The sequence below is a fragment of the Homalodisca vitripennis genome, chromosome 1 (genome assembly GCF_021130785.1).
Source record: "Homalodisca vitripennis isolate AUS2020 chromosome 1, UT_GWSS_2.1, whole genome shotgun sequence".
Lineage (NCBI taxonomy): Eukaryota > Metazoa > Arthropoda > Insecta > Hemiptera > Cicadellidae > Homalodisca > Homalodisca vitripennis.
Genome location: NC_060207.1, coordinates 66912770 through 66937189, shown reverse-complemented (window position 1 = coordinate 66937189; position 24420 = coordinate 66912770). Strand labels below are relative to the sequence as shown.

Below are 24420 nucleotides of genomic sequence, written 5' to 3'. Positions count from 1 at the left end.
TTAGGGTACACCAAACAGAGGTACACCGCGCTAGTATAAGGCACGCACCGCGCTTTATGGACAAGGCAATGTTATAAGTAATAAAAAGTATATTCCATTCATTAATTTTATGAGGGGGTTTTTTATATTGAAATGGTCCATAAACACATAAACTCTAGCTTTATTTCTAATCTTTTTTGGTTTGATCAGAATTTGTTATGTCTGATGAAGAACAATTATAACATATTGTTTAATTCAAGTGTAAGCTACAATTAATTATTTGAAACTGCAACAAAAATATGTTTAATCAATAGGGTAATAAGTTTAGGAGTGAACTTCAGGCGAAAAAATTACAAATCAACAAATGAAGTAATACAAAAGCAGTCTCTTGTTCGAAATATAGTAATTAAAAGTTATCGATAATTGTCGCTTAAATTAAAACAAATGCTCCTCCAATTTCATGTTGTTAACTCTTGATACCGCTTACTCATTGGAGATCCTATACATCTCCCAAAATGTACTAACCCCTCCCCTCTCCTTAGATCTGACATCTTTGTGCAAACGTTATCTCCGGACTCCAGGTGAGAGGTGGCGGTGGTGATGTAATACTCCCGCAGTGCGAGTTGCTCTCTCCTGTCTCAGTGGTGAACATGTGGTCCGAGCTAAGGCTAGGGCTGGTGCCGGTGCTGTGGTGTGTCTTGTGCCCAGGTATCACTGTGGCCCAGGAGGACGATGATAAAAGCGACAACCAGACCAGGGACTTCGGTGAGTTCTCAAGATGATTTTAAAACCTGGAAACATTAAAAAGGATCTTCATCCACAATTCTTGCAGGTCTTCTGTTCTACCGCTCGTTAAGGTCTTTTCCGAATAGTTAAGAAGTCTCTTTCAAAATATGGGCTACTAAATGTTAAGACAATTTTAGGTAAAGGCTTGATTAAATCGTCAGATTAACTTAAAGAATTACCCATTCTGTATTATTTCTGACAAAATATACAATCATTACCAATGGTCTCAAAAACAATTATGAACTTATCGAAATGTATACACATTCTCTATTCTCTAAAGTATGTTTGTAAACTCTAAAACAATTGTTTAAGGGTTTAAATTATGTAAAAATTCGAAAACCGTAATAAAATCTTGTATATATTATAAAATAAACCCAATTTCCCCAATTTTAAAAGAGTGTTACTAAGACAATTATTTAAAATTTCAAAATTCAGGAAAAGGAATAATTATAAAATCTCAATCGATTCTTTCCATTTGCTAATATACAAATAAACACAATTATCCAAACAAGAACAACAAAGAAAATGATTTGCACTTAGATATTAGCCCACCACCGGTATTAAATGTTTCCGTGGTAGTACTGGTTACTTACATACGACATCTTCCAGTGACAATCGCATCATGAATGCTTGGGATGCCATTTACAATTATGACACATTGGTCCAAATGTGAAATAACTGGTATCACATATTATCGTATATAATTGGTGTTTTGCTCCAATCAAGTAACATTCCTCAACTACAAGATGATAATTTTTGTATTTTGTACTTAGAGCCGTTGTTATTGTAATATTGATCGTATACAATCGAGCGCTATAAAAAATGTTTCACGTTACAATAAGTATTATCTGTCTGTACTTACGTTTACTTATTTCGCTAGTGTATGATCTATTTTTTTTATTTTTCTCAGAAATATTCGTTTGCTTCATATATGGAGATTAAATTCTACTTTTTTTAACCAAATAATCTCTGTAATAATAACTAATCGTGTTGGAAGTTTAACATAAAACGTAAAGTTGTGACATTTTCAAGTAAATTACTTCACATCGATGAAAGTTCGTACATTTTCTTTATATTGTGATCCATCCCATCATGTATTTTAGTTAATTTACCACTGTCAGCCCAAGGACTTGTGGATATTGATAATGCGGCAAACTAAATTGTTGTATATAATCTTTACACATGGTAGCGGGCACTTATAAAGGGTTAAACTGGTTCCATGCAATGCCTCGTTTGGGGCTAGAGTCGTGATTACAGTTGATTGCGAAATCTAGTAAAATGAGGCCCACATTGGCTTCCTTGATGATTATAATCAACATTTTCTATACCGGTACTTAAAACTATATGGTAACATTTTATGAAATTATTTATTTATCTCAACTATAATTGTTGTAATTATTGTTTACATTAACATCCAGGACAATTCAATAACTACCGACGTATATAATAAACACTTTTCTTCATATCAAAAATCACTTATTTAATAGACTCTCAGTATAATGAAGTTGTAATGTGTAATTTAAAAAAATTAATATTTCGTCCACCCACCATTTCAAATTTAGATTTGAGCGGTTAATAAACCCTGCAGAGATATTTCTGCAGGAAATGTTCGTGTAAGTATTAAAAACACCGGTTGAAATATGAAACTGTAAAGTATTCAGGGAGATCTACACCTACTCGTTTAATGGAGCCTCGTAATGGTAGAAAGTGTATTATCTGACAGTCGTATTAATTGCCACGTGCTTTTAATTGGATACAGCTGGTATGATGTAAATCCATCATTACAAATTAGAATTGAAGCAATTTTTACCTATGATCTTACGTCAGAGATCACGATATGTACATTTTTCTCGTTCCGTAGCGCTCTCCATTACACCACATGGAAGTGTTTCTAAACATATAGTTCAGATCACATTCTGTAAAAGTTCGTTTTCCAGCGGCCAATTCCTCCAAAAATACCCACTCTTTTCCCAAAAACATTATCTTAGTAATTTGTACTCTTCTCAAATTAATATTCACGACATTTTTATTTTACCACTGTTTGATTTTTTTATATCAGTTAATAGTAAAGGCATCAGAGGAATTATCTGATATTTGTCACAGTTCCGTGATACAAACACTGGTAGATATTACTACGTTTCAAGATCTGCAATCTTAGGTTTTTCTAAAGTGCATATCTAATCGAACGCATAACTACCATCTAGATTAAAATAAATAATAGCATACTAAAGCGCTGTAACACGCATATCAGAAATTACATCAAACATGTGTTAGTACTATCTGCAAGTGGCATACCCATTAAAACAAATACTAATCACGAGTAAACATGTTTTAAAATTTTAGTTTTAAAGTCACGATAGAACAGCACAAATCAACCAACCATAGACAACTAATCAGTGACTAATCATAAGTATTAAATAGTGCATTTTGTATCATTGAACTATGGTAAATGTCCAAAAAATCAAGTTACCTTCACAATACTTCCATAGAAAAAACTAACATTAAACAAAGAGTTAGTATTTATTTAGTATTGCACCATTTTTATCATCAGACTAACAATGTAAAAGGAAAATAAAGTGGAAAAAGGTTAAAAACGCTGTTATCTTCTGTTATTGATCGCTCACTAACTATAGTACGGCATACGATGATTCTGCTAAACTCAGTACAACTAGTAGACCTAACCTTGAGCAGCATCCCATCACTATATTTTACATAAAGTTAGATCTATCAACTGTGTAATGTTAGTAATGTATCCTCAAAAAGTGTTTATTTTAATTAAGTAGAATACACATTTTAACACTTTTGTAGTTATTTTTTATTTCTATTATGTACATTTCGGATTCGAGGAATCCATCTTCAGTACTTTGAACCTACAAAACTCGAAAATTATTTTAGTAGAAATTTAAAATCAAAAACTAAAATCTACACATTTCATCGGTCAAACATTTTATAATATTTATACATTCTGAAATGCGAGTTTTAAAGTTCTGTATGAACGTTCAGTTTTGCAATTACTTTGAAAATATGAAAGAACAAAATAACTTTCTATGGCTAAACCTTCAATACGAATATCAAAATAAAACTTCATATCCTATCATCAAGGTTTTCCTTTTTAAACCTCGTCAAAATTTGCTAACACAATTGATATCTTGAAATATTTTGGCTTAGTTGTGAAAGCCATCTTCAGTTACCAAACAATGAACTAAAACAGAGGCCAATAGTTCAAAATTTTAATTGCGTTCGTAATTTGTTGAAGTGATTTTGACCAAAATAAAATATTGATAATAGTCATGAAACCGGCCTTGTAAGAATAAATATTAACATTGATATTGTTGAAAATTATTCTTGAGGATATTTCTGTGTTTTATAAGAGCTTGTAATCATACTCTTAGGTAAATTCGTCGTTTTCCAAATGTCGAAAAATAATAAAGATCAAATATTTTGATTGTGTATCAACTTTTTTGTTTCCTTTTCAATTAGTGAGAATGAAATATAAGGGGTCGCCGATGCAAATTTAATTTAAACTTGGGGGACAACCTCCAAATTAGATGACATTTCTTCCAAATTTAGAATACGCCAAAAAGGATGTTCCAGAGATCTACAATAAAATACAAATACAACCTGCAGAGTTTTTTTCCATCTTTAATCGTACAAAAATATTAGGAATGGAGGTGTCACAATGTTTAATACTTTGCATGAATCATCAAAAACGGCGAAAAGACTCATGCGTGTCAAATTCATAATTTTATGGGCTCTTTTCTAACCCTATTTAGGCTAAATAAGCACTAGATATTCTCAAATCGCGACCTGTTGCTATGGTGATGGCCGCAAACTAGAAGCCGGTTTCTGAACTTCCAGGTGCAGGTTACAGCAACAGACCGCTTTCAGATTACGAGAGGGTCTCGTCAGTTACACAATACTGTTTGTTCGTTCCTGGCCAAATTTTCTGTCTACTTCGTAAAAACTACTTGGTTTGGGTAATTACGGGAATCGAATTTGACAAGATGGGTTCTTTAATTGTAATGTCGAAACATATTCCAATGGAGTAAGACATGTTCCAAAGTGCTCTACTAATGCTACGGTACATCGTCGTGGAAACCGTGGTGTTGCTATTAGTTAATTACGGGAATCGGTTTTGACTAGATAAGTTCTTTAATTGTCATTTCGAAACATATTCCGATGGAGTAAGAGTTCTAGACGTCGCTCTACTAATGCTACGGTGCTCCTTTATTCTTAATTCCCCCACTTTAGGAGCAACTTTAAAATTTTCAGAGAACAGGATTCAGTATAAATAAAAGATCTTTATTTCATTCCAAAACAATATTATAGTGGCTGCTTAACTTTTTATTAGAACGGACTTGTTTGTTAGTCGTGAAATAGATTAGTCTTCGATCTGCATTCAACAGTCTGTCTTCTAAATATACCCAATAAACTTTATGAATAATAAAAAGACAAATTGACTCAAATTACCTAATATTCGCCATACCTAACATTAAGTAGTTTTAATTAATTTCAGTGTGTTTGAATTGTTTCATGATTGCAGACAACTGCAATCTTCATTACCTACTATGTTACGCATCACCATTATTAAAATTGCACGATTTATTCTCTGTTGTTACACTGGTTTCATAAGAGAGAATTACAGATCATTTGTAACCTTTCTAATGACTGCAAAACTGAAGTTATGAGATCTTTGTAAACTCATAACTTGTGGGAAAACATCTGACAATACTACAATAGCTCGTAATTTCTTTCTTTCACAGACAAAAATACTTTCTGCATTTCGTTTTTGCGTTGTTAATAGATGGTTAAATGAGCATATAACTTATATGAAAAAGTCTCTTTACTTTAACTCAGGAGATTATTATGTATACAGTCTTAACAATTTTCATTAATTAAATTTCATAAAACTCCTCGTCTAAGATCTTTAAGATAAAATCTGAAGACAGAAAATATTAATTTTTTTACTCCACGAGGAGTTATTGAAAATTGAAGCATAAGTTTGGAACATTTCATAATCTGGACCAAAGAAAATCTGATAAAAATAAGGAGACGAACATATTAAAGTATGGACATGAAAGATGAGTGGAGGGAAACGCGTGTCTTTCCAAAAAAATATTATTCAAATATATCATTTTCTCAAATAATATTTAAATTATAATTTACATTGTAATAAAAGTCATAAATTAATTATAACATGTTACTCCCTAACTATAACTTTTTGGCATAATGTAACGTTTCGCATTGTTATTGTCAGTTGTCTCTGCTTGGGTCTGAATAAAAAAATGCCTTAATGTCCTATTTTAAATGCATTCTATTCCTGGTGGAGCAATAAAAGGGTCTGCTTTTCTGTCTTTAATGGAAATTACCTTAAAGGTAATTTAAAATAAAAAGTTATTTTCCCAACAAAAATCCGTTTCACCACCTTAATCTTGTTTTTTATTATAACCGATATCGATATTAATATAATTCTATGCAGCCTTATTGTTCAATAATGTGTTGCCTCACGTGTCAGTTAATTCTAACAGTTATTATATTGTTTTGGTTTTCAGGCATTTCCAAATTTATAAATATTTCTAAACAATATCTCTTACTTAAGTCGTGTTCGAGACGAAGTGTCCAGTATTCACCCCTGTTGGTATAGTTTAATTGTTACGCCTTCTGTATTACGCTGTCAAAACACCTGTTCCTTCCACAGTTGTGACATAGTATTTGGACGAGTTCTGAATATGTGTGGCAATGTTTCAGCGTCCTATTTCTCGGAGTGCAAGCGCGGGGAATCCGGTTTCGACGACTGCATAAAAGATGCCCTCAACGCCGTCCGTCCTTTCTTCAAAACTGGTTTGTATACGTAGATTACACCTATCAAAATATATTGTGTAACACAGTACATGTTTAAACTATAGTTAACTAACTTAATTAACTCTAGCAATTATTTAATGTGTTGTTGGTTCTTGATATGCGAATACACATAGCGTAATGTGCACTTATATTATTTTTGTCAATACGATATTTATTTTTTTATTTCTCTACATAGACTACTTGCAATACAAGGTGTTTCTGAACCTGTAACCCATTATAATGTCTGAGAAAATCTTTCTACTCTTGAAAATAGATCCATAGGTGCAATCTTGATCATTTACAGACTACTACCATTAGTTCATCAATATCACTTCTTCTATGTTGCAGAAAATATAATGATATTCAAATATTAACTGTACAGCTTTACATATTCGGGTATATTTTTTTTTGTGAGAAATTAGATTTCGGCTATAAAATTTGTGCTATTTATTTGAGGTTGTTTTGGTACATTTGTTAATGTAACTATATTGAAAAATAATTCATTTGTTTAGCAGGATATATTATGTATGTTTGAGTTAATAACGTGTTCTTACTTCTAAGTGTCAAATGATCCACTAAAACAGACGTTTTAATTATAATTATGGCATGGTCTTTATAATAAGAGAACAAGACAGCCAAGATAAAATGCTGTTGGTTTTATTGCACCATTGTTTATGGGATCCAATAGAGACTATCTATGCGGCAGTGAGTTTGTTTAAGAGATTCAGAAAATTTCTCAGCCATAGTAATTTTCGTCATTGACCGGAATTATAACAAATTTACTGTAAACTCCTGATTGAATGGATTTCAGGATTTATGTGAGCTTTTAAAAACTGCCCTCTTCCAAGTGGATTAGCTTAAGCATGTCCCATGCTTTTTAATCATTTGATATAACCCCAAGCTCCTTTATTTCATTGGGTCTTTTAGTACAGATTGGAACCATCATTACGAAACAATAAGAAACAAATCCAAAGATTTTGGTTTTTTCTTTTTTTTTACATTGTGTGTCTACAACCCAAACAATTAGTTGAAAATTCTTTGTATACTCTAATAAATGAACAAGTTATGAAACAGGAGAATCGTCGGAGTTAAGCGTTACAAAACTGGGAGTTCGATGTGTATTAAATTATGAACTATTATTTCAGGAGTCCCAGATCTAAAAATTCCACCTTTCGATCCTTTCTTCGCCAAGGAGATCGTGCAGCGGCGAGGAGGGTTCGCCATCAACTATCGCCTCGTCCTGCGGAATGTGCAGGAGAGAGGCTGGACCGAGTCGGAAGTTACTAGCTTCCGGTAACTAATTGTCACACTATCTACTAAATAGAGAAACTTAGAAGTAGTCGTTTCTGAAATTAAAGTTGTAGAATATATATGTACAATTTCTCAGTCCTAACATAAAGCCTGCGCTCATGCTTTTCTGCACATGTAGGCACACTATGCCCTAGTATCTTAAATAATGTTAGACCGAAAATTCTTTTTAACTAATTGAGACCAAAACTATATTGATAAAGAAAGAGTGGTTCTGTTAAATACATTTAACTATTTGTTGTAAAGTAGCTGTCGGTAATATTATTCCTACTAATTGAATAGTTGCAATATTTTAGTTTTTTATCTGTTTTCAGTCCAGGAGCTAATTTGTACTATATAAATCCACAACCTTGTTCTGCTTGATATTGACAAAGTCATTCGTGTAAGAAAGAAATCGATCCCAGCTGCGCTGTTTGGTGGAGGCAAGAGTGAAAGACTATAAAAAGGGTCAAAAATATGAAATGATAATTCTTTCTCATATCATATTTTTTTAGCTTCATATGCTTTAAATTAATCGTCAGACATGTATAAAATTGTTAAATTACTCAAATACATACTGACTATTTGGCTGAAAGTGGCTGAATGGCTATTTCAGTCTGTTCATCTATTCATCTAATGATATATCATTCATGTTGGTTTTAAGAGTGTCAAGCTAAAAAATATTGAGAACAAAAGTTTTGTTTGATATTTTTAATCTATATATATATAAAATGAAACTGTTCGTGTGTAACAGCATCACTCACAAACGGCTGGACGGATTCGCCTAATTTTTTTTTTAATTTGTTCGTCTTGATCTGTAGAAGGTTATAGGATACTTTTTATCCCTTTCCCGATTCAGGATTCCGCCCCACTGGTTACAGAAATACCCGTAAGAAATGCATTGCAGCAAACATATGTTATTAAGTGAAAGAGTCTTTTCAAATTTTTAATCAGCTGTTCTTTGTAAACATATATAATGCGACAAAAAATATATTTATATATAATTTAATTACTACACTTATAGTTTTAAAGCATAGTAATATATATAAATGAATGTTTGTGGGTTTCTCCTTTATAGACTCAGAAACTATTGGACCGATCACTATGAAAATTTGTATTTATTTGTATTTTTCTATGTAGAAGGTTTATATGCAATGCCCATTGATGTAACTCACCACCAGGCTGTACTGCAAGATATAAAAGTTATCAAAGCGCCTGCACATTATAAACTGCAATTACGACACAGTTACGTATATTAAATAGCCAAACACTATTTGAAGGCAAAGAAATATACGGGCAAAGCTTAAGAGACGCGTGCGAAGCCGCGGGAAACAGCTAGTCCTTTATATAAATGCTTTTATTTTGACCAGCACCGTAATTAGAACAGCTGACGATTTATTTATTTCAAGGAGACATTCCTTTATTGATAAAAAAAATATGTTCAGTGTTTATACAATGCAACGCGTTCTTAATTCCTAGACTGTTAAGAGTTTTACTGTCTTTTATTTTTTTCCTATAATACATGAATAATTTGAAACGAAGTATGATTCAATCAATCCAGTTTTTAAATAATTTTAATGCATTAGAGGGAAATGATGAGCTACGAACTCTCTTTCAAAAAGATCCTGAGATAAATGTTAGTTGAACTTTTTATGTTAGCAAGTTTGGTGTGCCGTCCAATTATTGACTGTGGTTATTGTAGAAATTGAAACTAATATTCAGGTGTTCACTTTTTTTAAAATATTGTGGTTACTGGTCCTGAATTTTAAGAGATGCAATTGATTTTGTTTTTTATTCATATATATATATATATTGAAAATTATTTCGAAATAATGACACATTGGGGTTTGTATTATTAACTTAAAGAAGGGGGTTCTCCTCCAGAAAAAAATGACTTTTACTTCATTAATGAGTTATTTACATGTAACGCCAATCTCAGTTGCTTACATATCTACTCTTGTGCTGGAAAAGAATTATATTCTTTTTTATTACATGATTAATTTGTGATATTTCAAGGTTACAATTATCAGTGACAATTTGATGCTTGTTATTCTGTTAAAACAATAAATTCAATCCATAATATGCTAGCCATAACAAGGTTTAATATCTAACTACAGATTGGTTGCTAAACGAATCTGGAAACTAAAATGTTGGAAGCACGCCAGAGGTTAATAGATGCTTTTTTCGTGAAAATAAATTATTTACATAATGTATACCAGCTTATAAAATAAAGAAAGATAAGAATGTTATTCAAATTATCCATATTTAAGAAAACAATAAGTAAATGAAAGAACCTGAAATTTTTATATGAATTATTGGTTCATTTCAACTCGTAGTGAACTCATTTCAACAAAAGATGAAAAATCAACAACAACAACAAAACAAACATAAACAATGTAATTAACAATAGTTTGTGTTGGATACATTTTAATTTAAAATTTAGACAGTTGACGAGTGTATATAGTGTGAAGACTGTTGCAATCGTTATTTTTCTATAAGAAGTACTGGTGTTCATGTAAAACAGTCCACAACGACCACTAAACATTAAAACTGTAAATTTTCAATGAGTTATTTCACAATTTATTGTACATTTAATCAATAAACATACATGTTTTGAATTCGGCCATAACGATGATTTTCGTTTTATATGTGAACAAATGCCAGAAAAACCTAAATAATTATAAAGAAATGCAAAGAAATCTGTTCTGCCAGGACCATCATGTAATTTAATCTCAATTGTATATTTCATTTAGTTGCTTCCTTAGCACGTTGGATACAATAAAATAATCGTGAACAAATTATAAGCTAAATATTTCACTAGTTTTGTTACTGCGGGTGATACACCTTTACGTAGACTTGCCGCTGCCTCTGTTTACTGACAAACACATATGGTGCTCTTGCAAGTGTGTGATCAAGTGTTTCAGCCACTCATAATCCAACCCAAGACCTACAAAGCTTTTGAACTGTACTCTAAAGAATTCTCTCTGAGAGATTAAGCTGGTCTGATATAGGTTAAAATTTGGTCTTATGAAACATACAGGGCTAATTCCAATATACCTGTACTAATGGATCAGACTTAAGTGCCTAACTATTAAAGCTCTGCAAATATCAAAATGAATATGTGTAGTTTTATTCTGTAACAGTCAAAACTCAAGACAATCTGGGCAAGTAATTTCCAAGCATACAAGTATAATAATCTCTTTTATTAATTAATACTCTGTTTTAGGCAGTTTTAGGGTTTGCCTGAAAATAATACATGAAGTTCGATTGTGGCTTTCATTGATATCTTCCGCCAATTACTATATATCCTTATTTTTCTGTTCCCAGCATTCTAACTTCCAGCTAACATCCTTGTTCACAGGAGTGATCCAGTGTTAAACCTAGTCCAATACACCCAATTCTTCCCGGAGAAGTGGTTGGAAGGCGAGTATGAGGGCAGCAGTCAGATCCTCCTCTCTCCACCGGACAACAGAGGGGTCTGGAACCTTACCCTGTGTAAGCCTTACTTACGAAATGGATTCTTTTAGTTGTCATAGACTACTTACATACATATGGCAACACAATGTATGTGTACCAGGGGACAAATATACTTGAAACTTCAGCATTATATTTTTAGTGTTGTTAGTGGTTCAGGAGCTGAGAGGCAATTTGAATTGTATAAGCTTACAATCAAGTTTTTTATTAAATCAATAGAGGGATCATTTGCCCTTAAAACATCTTTTGTCAGTGGATTTAGTTTTGCTGGAGGGTTGAAATGGTGGTTTGAAAAATATCATACAATACATTTTTTGTGGGTTATATTTATTATATTTTAACTTTAAACAAAAGTTATGTCGAATTTCAGTCTCCTAACTCACATTATCCTAGCGGTTTCTTTAGTACACCTTAGTATTGTTTACAAACAGTCTATGGGCATTACAGTTGCAAGACTACAGGCTGACATGAGTTAATCTCGTTGGCTGACCTTAACATATCCTTTATCAGCCTTAACTGACCTTACAAAACTTTTTTTACTTAGGTTCCTGACAATGGGTTATAAGTGTGTAAAGCTAAAACAAAACTATATAAATTTTATGATTCAATATTTTTATCCGTTCGATAAAATTCTATTTCGATATCAACCAAAACTACAGTGGCTGACAATCAATTTCTTTCTTAAGTGTAATTCCTCTATCGATTTCACAAAAACTAGATTGTGTGCTAATACAATGCCAACTGCTTCTTGGCTCTCGTACTATTGGAATGAAAATTGTAAATTTGTTCTACACAGTACACAAAAAGTGGTGGCTACTTACAGAATCACCAAGAAATATGGTAATATTATTTTAATATTTTATGGTAAACCTGTTATTAGCCAATCGATAAGTATACAGACTTTCACTTTTAGAGAGGATATAATTTATTGCAAACTGATATTTCTGATTAAAAACTTCTATTATGTAAACATTATTATACACACAAACTACTGACTACGGAATATTAATAGAATATTACAAAGTATCTTACTTGTTAATAATCAATAAAAGATATTGAAGAAACTTAATTATAGATTTGCTTTGATGTCTAACCATTTATTTCTACAGAACAGAAAAACATATTCTGTTTCCCTTTGAGCATTGTCAAAAATAAGTACCATTCTACAAATTTATATTTTGGACTGTATTAAAAGGTTTTATTTAAGATTATTTCATCAAAGACCACCACCTATCAGAAATATCCATTTCTTATTGCAATCTTTTAATATGATATAAAATCTCGCATTTCAATGAAAAACAATGTGCAGTTATCACTTATTTAAATAATTTCAAGGAGTTCAGAGCAGCAGTGTTCCTAATTCATAAATCCAATAAATTAGTACATAAATAATTATGAATATTTCACTGATCCAACACAATGTGAAATACTGTTACATTTCCTCTTCAAGCCTCTGCCTTTTAAACAATCTAATTTTAGAAATATAAAAGAATCTACTTCTGTATTTTTGTAAAACATGATTTTTAAAATTTTCTTTATTTAACCCCTGAACTTTATTGCACCAACTGCTCCAAGGCACTACCCACTAGGCTTTGTTAAGATTGCTAGTGAATGGCCTAAATGGTCATTTAGTATTAGTTACATAGGGGTTGGGAGTTTATCAATCATTTTTTGGGGTGCCAAGCCTGTGTATAATTGCATGGGAGTTAATTTTATGACCCTACTCATGATCCTGTTAATTCTGAGTATAGTATTAATTTTTAATGTATGTCAGTATAGAATAGAGAATATAATCTATCCTATCTCTTGACACATGTAATCTGCTGCAGACAACCTTGTGCAGACGACTACTATCAGCCGCCCCAAGAACTCAGACAAGCTGAAGGTGCGAGTGGATGTGCAGAAGATTGGTAACATGAACATCCACATTAGTAATCTGCTGAGAGGACGCACCTTCATGGGTCAGTAAATGTCTGAATAGTAAATTTAAGTAATATAAATATTAATACCAGTAATAGGATGATTTGAGATTGCCATTGCCATTTGTTGTTTTTGATAATAATTTTGTGTCAGTTTATCAATAAATAATTACACATCTGGGATCTAAACTTGTTCCAAATTAATTCAGAATTGTTCCATTTGTTGTACATGCACATAAACTCACCCATACTTATGGCAAACAAGTATTATCATGAAAACTTTACATTGTGATTACAAGCTAGTCATATCTACTGAAATCTAACATTCCATTTTTAAACCATTAGAATAACATTTACTGTGCTATTCTCATATGAGATACCATACATCATTCTCTATAGTGTAATATAGATTTTTTGTCTACTTTAGGGGGGTATAGAATACCCTATAGAAGTGCAGAATCCCTATATCAATGTCCTAATGTCGTAACTCCACTTTTTATGGATTTTGTGGTCTTTGTTGAATTGAACAGCTGATAGCCCATTGTACAACTATAGAAAAAGGGCGTAGGTCCAACAAATTAATTTCCTGTCAAAAATCGTTATTTAGCAAAGGCCTCGTTTTAGTTGTTATGGAAACGTTATTTAGCAAAGGCTGTAACTCCATTGTTTACATTGGGAGAGATGTACGGATGTCTACCACTCCGGTGCTGTGCTCTTGTTCTGTGATTCTTTTGAAGTGTTTTAACAAGCTATAGACCTTTAATCTTAATTAGTAGTAGGTATAGTGAATACTGTGATTTAAAGTAAACACATTTAAGACAATCCTACTATTGATAAATAACCCAATATATATATTACATATTGGAGTTACATCCATTGCTTGGAAAAAGTACACTTATCAAAAGCCGTAACTCCATTTAAAGCCTATTAAAGTAGCCCTAGTCTAGTCTGTTTTTTCTGTGTTGAAGTAAATTGCACTTCATATTATTATTGTTTACTTTACTAATCGTTGCTATACGTTTTGAAAAGGATTCTGTTTTAGGTTAGGTATAGTTGTGAATATGGCTGCTAGAAGAAGTGATATGATTTGTATGGCTTTGAATAAGCAAAATGAACAAAAACTGGTGGCAGAAACTTTAAAACCTTCTCTTAATGGTGACATGTTATTTATGGGTGACAAAGGTGCCATAACTAATTTTGATAAACGTGAATAGACTGTACAGTGTTCTAATCAAGGTACTATGGCATCCACCATTTACATCCCACAAAGTGATGAACTAATTGTAAATAATGTAAATTATAAAGTAGTATTAAGTGATGATGCTGCTATTGAAATACCTTTTAACTGCAGCCCACAAAAGGATGAGGTAATTGTAAATAGCGTAATTGATGAACTCGTGTTAAATGAAAGTGGCACTGATGTACCTGTCAACTATAGCCCACAAAATTATTCTGATTTCGAAATTTTAAATTATGTGAATTGTGAGGTAATGTTAAGTGATGATGCTATTGTGGAAGTCATGACCTCAGAATTTTCTTTGGACAAAAATCAATACATTGTAGAAGATGTAAATGAAAAACATGATGATAATGTCTCTCCCAATACAGCCCATACGGAAAATCTAACCCAAGAAGACAACCATAATTATAATGAGCCTGTAAAAAACGTGCCACCTGTAATAGTTCCTGCTAATAATAATTCAACAGAAGAACGAAGTAACAATCAGCAATTAAAGAAGATAAGGAAAAGGAATAAACGTCACAGTGTAAAAATGAATGGGTGGTAGCTAAGAACAAACAAGCAAGAGAATCGGGAAAAGCTTACACTGGCAAAAAGTTTATTAATGGAAATGGAATTATGGTATAAAAAATGAAAGAAAGGTGTTCTTGCAGGTTAAACCGACATAAATCAAAAATTAAATGCAATAATATATCAGAAGAAGATAGAAATAGAATTTTTTGAAAATTTTGGGACTTGTCATGGGGTGAGAAAAAACTGTTTGTAGATTTGTTAGTCTTTGTCCGTCCCACTAATAGAGCTAGAGATCGCAAGGACATAGACACTAGTAGGAGGGAAAATTCGTTCCTATATTTTCAAGAAAAAGTCAAGAAAAGGTAAGAGTCTGCAAAATTATGTTCTTGAATACCCTGACCATAGGAGAAAAAGCTATTCGAAATTGGAAAAACAAAACGACAAAAAAGTTGTCAATGAAAACGAGTTATATGGTGAATATGACCAAGTGAAAGACAATGGAAATGTCAGTCTACGGCGAATTAAAACAATCTTCGTTGCCATGTCAGGTACAAAAAGATATCTGAGTCAAGGAATACCCGTTTTGAAGAACCCAGGACAGAACTGGACATTTTTTTCATTTATTGCCAAAGATGGAATCACATTATTGTTGGGCGTCTTAAAACAAACTTTACTTAGAACCCAACTGGATATCTAACCACAATCTGTTTGAAGAATGCTGTAGGTGGTCAACTGCAAAAAATGTAAAGCCTCTATCAATTGCAAACTTTTCTGTCACTTTATAAAAAAAGAATCTTAGTTTATTCGGACCAAAAAAGGACGAGTGCGTAGTCTGTGTCGGTTACCGAACAGAAAACGTAACTGAAAACCTCTACAATGCCCACATAAAGAAAAAATGAAGCCAGGCTGGAAAAGGAAAGTGACAAGGAAACCGAAGAGACATAAAAGTGTTCTCCAATGCACTAAAATTAATGTTTCCAGTCTATTACAAGACGAAACTAACAGTACATAATTTCACATTTTTAATCTTAAAAAAAGATGCCATTGGTTATGTTTGGCATGAATCAAATGGGGGATTAACGGCCAACGAGTTTGCTTCCTGAGCCTGAGATGTTATAAGTAACCATTGCCAAAGTAAAATAATTCTGTACAGCGATGGTTGCTGCTATCAAAATAGAAACGCCATTCCTCAGTACACGCTCAAATCGAGAGGCAAGTTATTTAATTGTCCTGCCGATTATGTCACCGCCATACAAGATGCTCGCAAGAATCCATCCCTTACTATGTTAAATATTTAGATCACAATTTGTTCCACAAGTATGAGGATCTTAAGTATTTTAATTCTATTCGTCCAGGAAAAAAGGTTGGAGATCCGGTTGTAGCTGATCTTCGTGCACTACAGTTCACGCCAAATGAAATAAAATACAAACTCCATTTTAAAGATGATTGGCGCACTTTACCAGGAAGGGGCCTACAACCAAAAGAAGCTTCAGAACTAAGTGATATTACACTTTTGCACCCTGAAATATTGCCAATAACAAATTCAAAATATGATTATTTTCAAATTTTAAAAGGAACTTTACCATCGGACTATCATTCTTTCTATAATAATCTTCCTAGGCAGTAATTATTTAAGACACTTTTGAGACCTATAATTTTTATTGTAATACAATTACTTACTTTTTATAGTAATTTAATGATTAGTATTTTGATTCAATTACATTTTTTATGAGAACAAAAATAATTTTATTATTCTGTCCCTTCAAACACTTTTTTATTTGAGACGCAAAAGTCGTAACTCCGACATATTATAAATGTTGGGGTTTTCACATAAAAAGATGTAACTCCAGTAAAATATTAAATATTTAAATGTCAGCAACAAAATATTTCAACAACACGGTAGAGTGTAAATATATTACAAGTACTTTAACGTAGTAAATTCGTTTATTATTTTTATGGTAGTTGCTTAAAATTCAGTTTTTTAGCTCTCCTGTAAAGTAACGCATTTTGGAGTTATGACCTTTGTACATTAGGCCATCGATTTGTTTTTTGACATAGATACATCTTTTTCACTTAAGAACAGGAATAGAGGAACCCTCTTATAGTATTTAGTCCTAAGAGAACCTGTACGCTGTTTATAGAGTGATGGAAATTAAGGATGTGTATGAGTGTGGGTTGTAGCCGTACCCCATCTTATACCAACCACGAGGAAGTATTGTGTGTCTATGTCAGTCATACCACTTAGGAAGAAGGATAGGTTAGTTCCAGTCTCCAAGTTAAATCGGAGAGAGGCAATGCTCTCCCTCATGTTTAGGCTTGCAAAACCCCGTAATGTAAGGAACCCACTTTAACAATAATCATTCGCATTAAACTAAACTTGATCAACCCTTTACCCCCAATATCCTGATAATTTAAATTACTGATGAGCCACTCCTGGACTTCAATTGAATTACCCAGATGTAAGTATGTCATTTGATTTGTCGTATCCAATGTACGTTCAATGGGTAGGTATAATCCAGCCAGAAATAAAACCACTATACTATGTATTAGAAGAAATTAAAAGGGGACTTTGTACAATATTAAACTTTGTATGATGAAAAATGTTAGGGTAAAGGAACAAGATGCAAAATGGCTAATTGTTTATTTTACATAGTCAGATAAATGAAAGTTTAGTAACTTCTGCGTCTGTTACAGAGAACGTGTTAGATCGCATCATCAATGCCAGCTGGAGAGCAGGATTCCCTATGCTGAGACCTCTCATCAACGATCTTGTCAGCACAGCATTTACAGAAATATTCAACGACGCTTTCAATGATTTAGAAATGAATGAAATTTTACCTTCGTGATATAAGTTTTTTATTTATTTCTACCCATTCTTAAAATTGTTTTATCATATACTATAAAACAATACCTATATATATATATATATATATATATATATATATATATATATATATATACATTAAATTGTATAAATGGCAATAGCCTTATTTAATTTCAATAAACATTGAATCGCAAAAAGTACTTGCTCCGCCGGGAGTCGAACCCGGATCTCTCACTTGCCGGGTGAATGTGCTACCATTACACCACAGAGCGCTTACTTTTTCCGATTCAATTTATTTTATATATATATATATATATATATATATATATATATATATATATATATATATATATAATTATATATACCTATAATTATGGTTTGAAAATATGTGTGTTGAAAAAGATACCAAATAACTGATTATTCACTTTTTACCTAAAATAAGTCAATCCTTATAATGAAATCAATATTTTTTTATGTTTCAATATTGATGGTCTAAATCACATATAGAAAGGAGAAATGTAACAAATTGATTAATTATAAATAAATAAATTGCAATAAAAATAGGTGAAAGCGATCAATCGATTGATCGCTTTCTCCTATTTTTATTGCTATTAATTTTAATTTTAATTTACTATTATAAGACCTCTTCTTTTCAGAAATGTACCAGTACATTGCTTCTTGAACAATCCATTATATTTCTTAGAAACTTAGAAACTCAGTTCACTTCTTCTCAGAAGCCTGTAATTGGAATTAAAAACTTAGGTTTTTGAACTTGTCAAAATTTTGTTTACTTGGTATTGTTGTATATATATGATGTTTTTAAATAGGTACGTATTATTATGACTGTTACCTCATTTCTTTTTTTTTGTATGTTGTCAAATTTCAATAATTAATTTTTCCTGTGTAATGTACTATAGGGTACATATTTTAGCAGATTATAGTTTATGATTATGTTCCTTAATGTTCCTTACTATATGTTCCTTAATTGTTATCATAAAACTCTATAGCGCTTGATGTCACTTACTTCAACCAAATAATTTAGAGTTTCTGGTAATCTCGTCATTATTTACAGAAGAATATGAGAATCTCTGTGAACTTGTTTTTTAAAAACATATATAAAGTGTTTAGCTTTCTTATAATAACCCTAGGCTCTTGAATGAGATATTGCTCCAGAGTCTAATCCTTTTCTATTTGCTCCAATGCTTCTAAAAAAAAAAAGAAAAATAATGCTTTTAGTTCACATCTTGGTGATAAACTTTATGCTCCATGGATAGTAAATTTACTAAATTAAGATTTTTTATTCTGGAGATTATAGTCTGCAATGCTTTAAAAGCTCTTCCAAGGCCCTCTATGAACAACCCTTCTCCTCTAAATTTAAGAAGAATGTAAAATTACCCATTATAAATTGGACTCTAGAAAACAAAACTTGTAGCTTCCTCTCAAAGTTTTTCCAATTTAACGCCTATGTTTTTACTGCAAATAATATTACTTGTGCTTTACATTTATCAAATTTTAATGCCAAAACTCCTCAAGAACTGTAACAACATGTAAACAAAACTAACAGTGCATGTCACCAACCTGGGAAATCACTATCTCGACCAATGTAAATCCTAGTCGATATGCAGACAGTATGAATACACCGCTGATATAAAGTTTATTCTATTCTACTATGAATGCCTCAAATAATCCTACTAGTTATTCCCCTAAGTAATCAAGACGTACCACCCAAACGTATCAAGAACTGCTCTAAGATTAGAAACCTTCCATTAGTCATACATGAGGGAGTGTTTTTAAGAGACTATAATGTATTTTTAAGTTAGATCTAACCTAAAGGCTGATTATATCCAGTTACTTCCAGATAATATCGCCATCTTCGTAGAGTGCAAACCATTAAACACAGGTAACCCACTTACTACCTGAGTATTAAAACTCGCACATTGTCCTATCTTTTGCAACTCAAAGTTTGTGCATTAGTTCAACCAGAAACGGATAAAACACCATATGGTATAAATCAGTGTCCAACTGTCGGCCCACAGGCCGCATGCGTCTTGCAATACCATATTGTTCGGCCCGCAAAACCTTTTTGACAAAAATATTAGAAATTAATAGAAATGTATTTCTTTCGAAAGCGATCTTATAATTGAATAAATACAAACTATTTCCAATATGTTAGTTATTACTATATAAAAATTAAATATTTACTCATATTTTGAGGTATAACATACAGTCAGAACCTGTTAAGTTCACTAGTTCAACTCGACAAGGCCGAGTTAAGTAACTGTCAGTTGTAGTGTTGTCTGAGCTGAGCAATAAAATGCTTTTCCCTCACCACCACCACTGTGAGAGCCACACAGACATACAGAATACTACAAACTGCGTCCTGCGTAGTGCGCATCACATCTCGCACACGCCGACTCGACCGACGCCATGACAGTCTGACTTCTGACACTGGCAGTGGTAGTCGCTTGTAACTTTTGTTCTTGTTGGATCATTTAGTATTATTGTTCCTTTCAACCATTAGCAGCTAGTTGAAGAATAAATGCTGGTACAAAATGAGTAGAAAATATGTAAAACATAAAATTGATACCGTAAACAGGAGTTACAAGGAAAGTTGGCAAAGTGATTACTTGATTATTAAAAATAATGGGAAGCTGCAGTGTTTGGTGTGCATGTAAGTAGTTTCAGTGCCTAAGGAATATAATGTGAGACGACATTACTCACTCAACAATACATGAAAATAAGTATACTACATATACAAATGGTAGTCAGAGTTCAGATTTGAAGAATCCGCTTAAGGGGAGTCGGGAGCTCCATTTAAGCCCATGTTAAATTCTCAAACTACTAATCCCAAGAAACTGTAAATGACAGCACTTAGAACTTTTTTTCTTGATAAAGCACAACAATATACATATTTCAACACAAGATTTTTGTAAAAAAATATTTTTTTGGATTTTTGGCAATTTTTAAAAAATACTCTAAAAATTACCAGTAATTTTTATAAATTAGTCACAATAAAAATTTTCTGATTGAAATTTTTTTTAAACCATGTGTTAAAATGTGTAGATTAATGCCCTCTCCAAGATAAAAAAAATTATTGATTTATCATTAATAGTTTTTGAGATAATGTTCCTTATTTACCGAAAAAATTCATTTTCGGAAAAAGCCATTTATTTGGAACATCCATTAGCTTAGCAACTAAACTTGCTTTATAAATGCATTCCTGCACCATATGAGGGATTGTCTGCTTCCTCTGCTTCATAGTCGTCTTCTAGCCTCTTTTTTGCCAGTGTAGTCTGACTTCGACACTTTTTTTCTATTTCATCGACGGCTTTATTCGCTTTTTTGATGCGTAGCATGTCCATGTCTTGAAGCACATACACACAGTTTACCCCAGGTACAATCCCTAATTTAGCAAACACTTCGCATCTGATCTGACTATATTGCCTTTGTTGAAGACAGCAATAGCATCATATACCCCTAATTCTAGAGTTGATAGCATGACAAAAGTTCGCTTGGGAATACGAGCCCAAATCATCTTATTGAGCGATTCACTTTGGTTCTGTTCAAGCAGGTTTTGAAGAATTTGCAAATTTACCATGTCATTAGTGCCACAATTACCTTTGTACTTATTGTAATCTGCAAGACAAGAACTAATTTTCTTACTAGACAAACTCTCCTTTTGAGGCTCTGGAGGAATTGGGCTTGGTGCACTAGTCCTAGGTTCTGGGCTTTGTGTACTAGGCCTAGATTCTAGGCTTCTCACACAGTCACTATCTACAAACACCACTTTAGGCTTCCCTACTTGCTTACGTTTTTTAAAGACTTTGTTACAAAATCTAGGCATTGCAATACCTTTGAAATAAAACTTCTAACACAGAGAAAACACCAGGAACTTAGGAAAATAAACTGTGACATTTGAAATGCTATTCTTGGTTATAAACAGAAGACAACAATAACAAACAAGGTAATGAAAGCAAAAACAGTTGACAAAAAACTGTACCAATAACAAAAAACTTAATAGTAATACAGCTCTCTTTTGCAGAAAGAGTTATAGTACAATATAAAATACTGTCTCCTCAATGCTGAAACTCTCACCAAAAATTTGAAGTACAGCCTTTAGAAAACAAATTTTTATTCAAGAACTACTTGACCGATTTTCATGAAATTGGTCTTGAATTAACCGCTATGAAAAGCAGAATAATATTCAATAAAAACACAAAAAAGTAATTTTTGACCCATTTGACCTCCCGACCCCCCTTAAACAACAAACCTGGTATGTATAGTAAAATATTGCATTCTTTGTTTGCATCTTATGCCGTAACTCTTGAGCTAGCCAGTGCAAAGAAACATTTTACTTAAAGCAGTATAATTTTAAAATGTGCTATGAAAATGGCAAAAGCTTTTGAGGGTTCCAAAATAGCTGAGAAATTTGAATCACTGGCACTTTTACATTAAACCATAAAAAGAAAGATTGTTGAAATGGGTGATCAAGTAGAAACATATTTACTTGGCCAGGTTAAACAAGGCTCATATTTTTCACTTTGTTTGGATGAAAGTACTGATCAAACAGATATCAGTCAGTTCTCAATATTTGTACGTTCTAACTTACAATAGACTTCTCTAGAAATGAGGAACTATTTGATTTATATTGTCTTCATGGAACAACAAAAGGAAAAGGCATTTATGAGACTTTAAAAAAAGCAGTTAACAGAATTGGAGGCTCGTCCACTGTTACAGATGGGGCACCGGCAATGACAGGTAAAACGTCTGGATTGGTAAGGTTGCTTAGAGAGAATGGAGTATCTCTCCGACAATCCACTGTATTATTAACCAGGAAGCTTTGTGTGGGAATTCCATCAAGGAGGATCAAGTTTTTACACTTGTGATAAAATTATAAATCTGATCACAGACAACTTAAGCAGTTTTACAAGAAACAGATACTGAGTTTGGAGACTTGCTATAATTTAACCATGTAAATTAGTTGAGTGCATGAAAGTGCATGGAACGATGCTTTGTTATATGAAAAGACATTCCTGCATTCCTTAATAAATATGTGCCATCAGACACAGCTGAACTTGAAAAGAAGTTTGAAAATCCCGAATGTTTGGTGCATTCATTTTGAACTCAAGTCTTCAAGGAAAACTCAAACAATATTAGATTTGCTAATCATTAGCAATGGGTTTTGCAGTAAGCTAAACGTGTTAAAACAAGAATTTGATACACTTTCCTAGCTGTATTTAGTTAGTTGAAGAATTAAAAAAATAACGATTTTTCAAGTTGCAGTTTTTAAATCCAAGAAATAATTGACTTGAACTACAACTTGAATTGTGTGAAATGCAAGCTGACATGTCTCTAATGTCAAGAAAAGAAAGGGCCCACACTTTGTTCAAATTACTTCTCAAAGAGAGATTTCCAAAATTTAGATATATTTGACTAACAATTTCATTAATATTTACAAGTATGTGGAAGTGTGTTCTAATTCATGAAGTTTATTTAAAAAAAAAACTAAAATAGAAGCAAGCTTTACTTTGTGATGCGTCTCTACTTAATGTAATGAGGTTAGATGAGGATGGCTATAACTCAACTAGAGATGGATATTCGTTTTTTGGTGGATGCAGCTGATCGCCCACAATGGATATTTTTCTTAGTTGTGTAAAACGAACACTTGAGTCAATGAAAATAGGCTAATATTATACTAATTTTAGTTTTATTTATAACTTTATAAAATCTGCTATTGATCTTTTAAATTTAGTTTATTACTATACGGTCTGCAATCAAGTTCAAGGTTTCATTTTTGACACTCGAGCCTCTGTGAGTTGGACACCCCTAGTATAAATCATCATGACGTTTGAAAAATATGACCGTGCGTTCTATGGTAGGTATCTCTTTATTATGTAAGCAGAAAACTCCAACACATAGAAACAGACATGGTATTAACATGTAATTTATATATTTCTCTTATAGTTCGTGTTCTGGAATGTCAGATTTGAACAAAATTATGTATAATGCTGACCCAGGCATCTAGGTTATTGAGTCCTTAGTTCAGAAACGTTATTTAAACTTTGAAGTGCTCTATTCACTGCATTCTACGCACTTTTCTTTACTCTCTCTCGAGTAGAGAGTCTCGAGTAATTATATTCCAAGCCCAAGCGATTCCCTTCTCAATGATGATAGATGATGCCTTATATAAGCTTTGCAGCTTGTCAAGCATCAAACGTGATGTTGGATGGAATACAGAGAGGAGATTCCTCGTCCACCATCACGTGCTTAGTGGCTTAGTAGTTACATCTTTGGATGACTGCAGCTGAATCGAAACACAACAGAGCAATCCAATTATTTTGGTTTTTTAGCATTATTTTAACAATCATAACATTGAAAATGACGTGGTAGGAGAAGGAAGTACACACTGTATTGTATTAGTTACAGTTACATTAGTGATTTATTTACTAATAGAAATGTGGGAAGAATTATAATTTAGTATCAGATTGATACAATAATGAAAGGTAACAGTTCAATTGTTATACAATTATGAAAGGTATCAGTTCGATTTAGAATTC

At 32.5% G+C, this 24420-nt stretch overlaps 1 protein-coding gene across 1 annotated transcript; it reads left to right on the top strand.

The window, feature by feature from the left end:
- The first annotated feature begins 547 nt into the window (after positions 1–547).
- LOC124363881 lies at positions 548–17885 on the top strand. The gene is made up of 6 exons (XM_046819157.1): positions 548–744; positions 6514–6606; positions 7752–7899; positions 11255–11388; positions 13197–13328; positions 17734–17885. Exons 1-6 carry the CDS (start codon positions 630–632, stop codon positions 17883–17885), a joined length of 774 nt encoding a protein of 257 aa, XP_046675113.1. The 5' UTR covers positions 548–629.
- The last annotated feature ends 6535 nt before the right edge of the window (positions 17886–24420 follow it).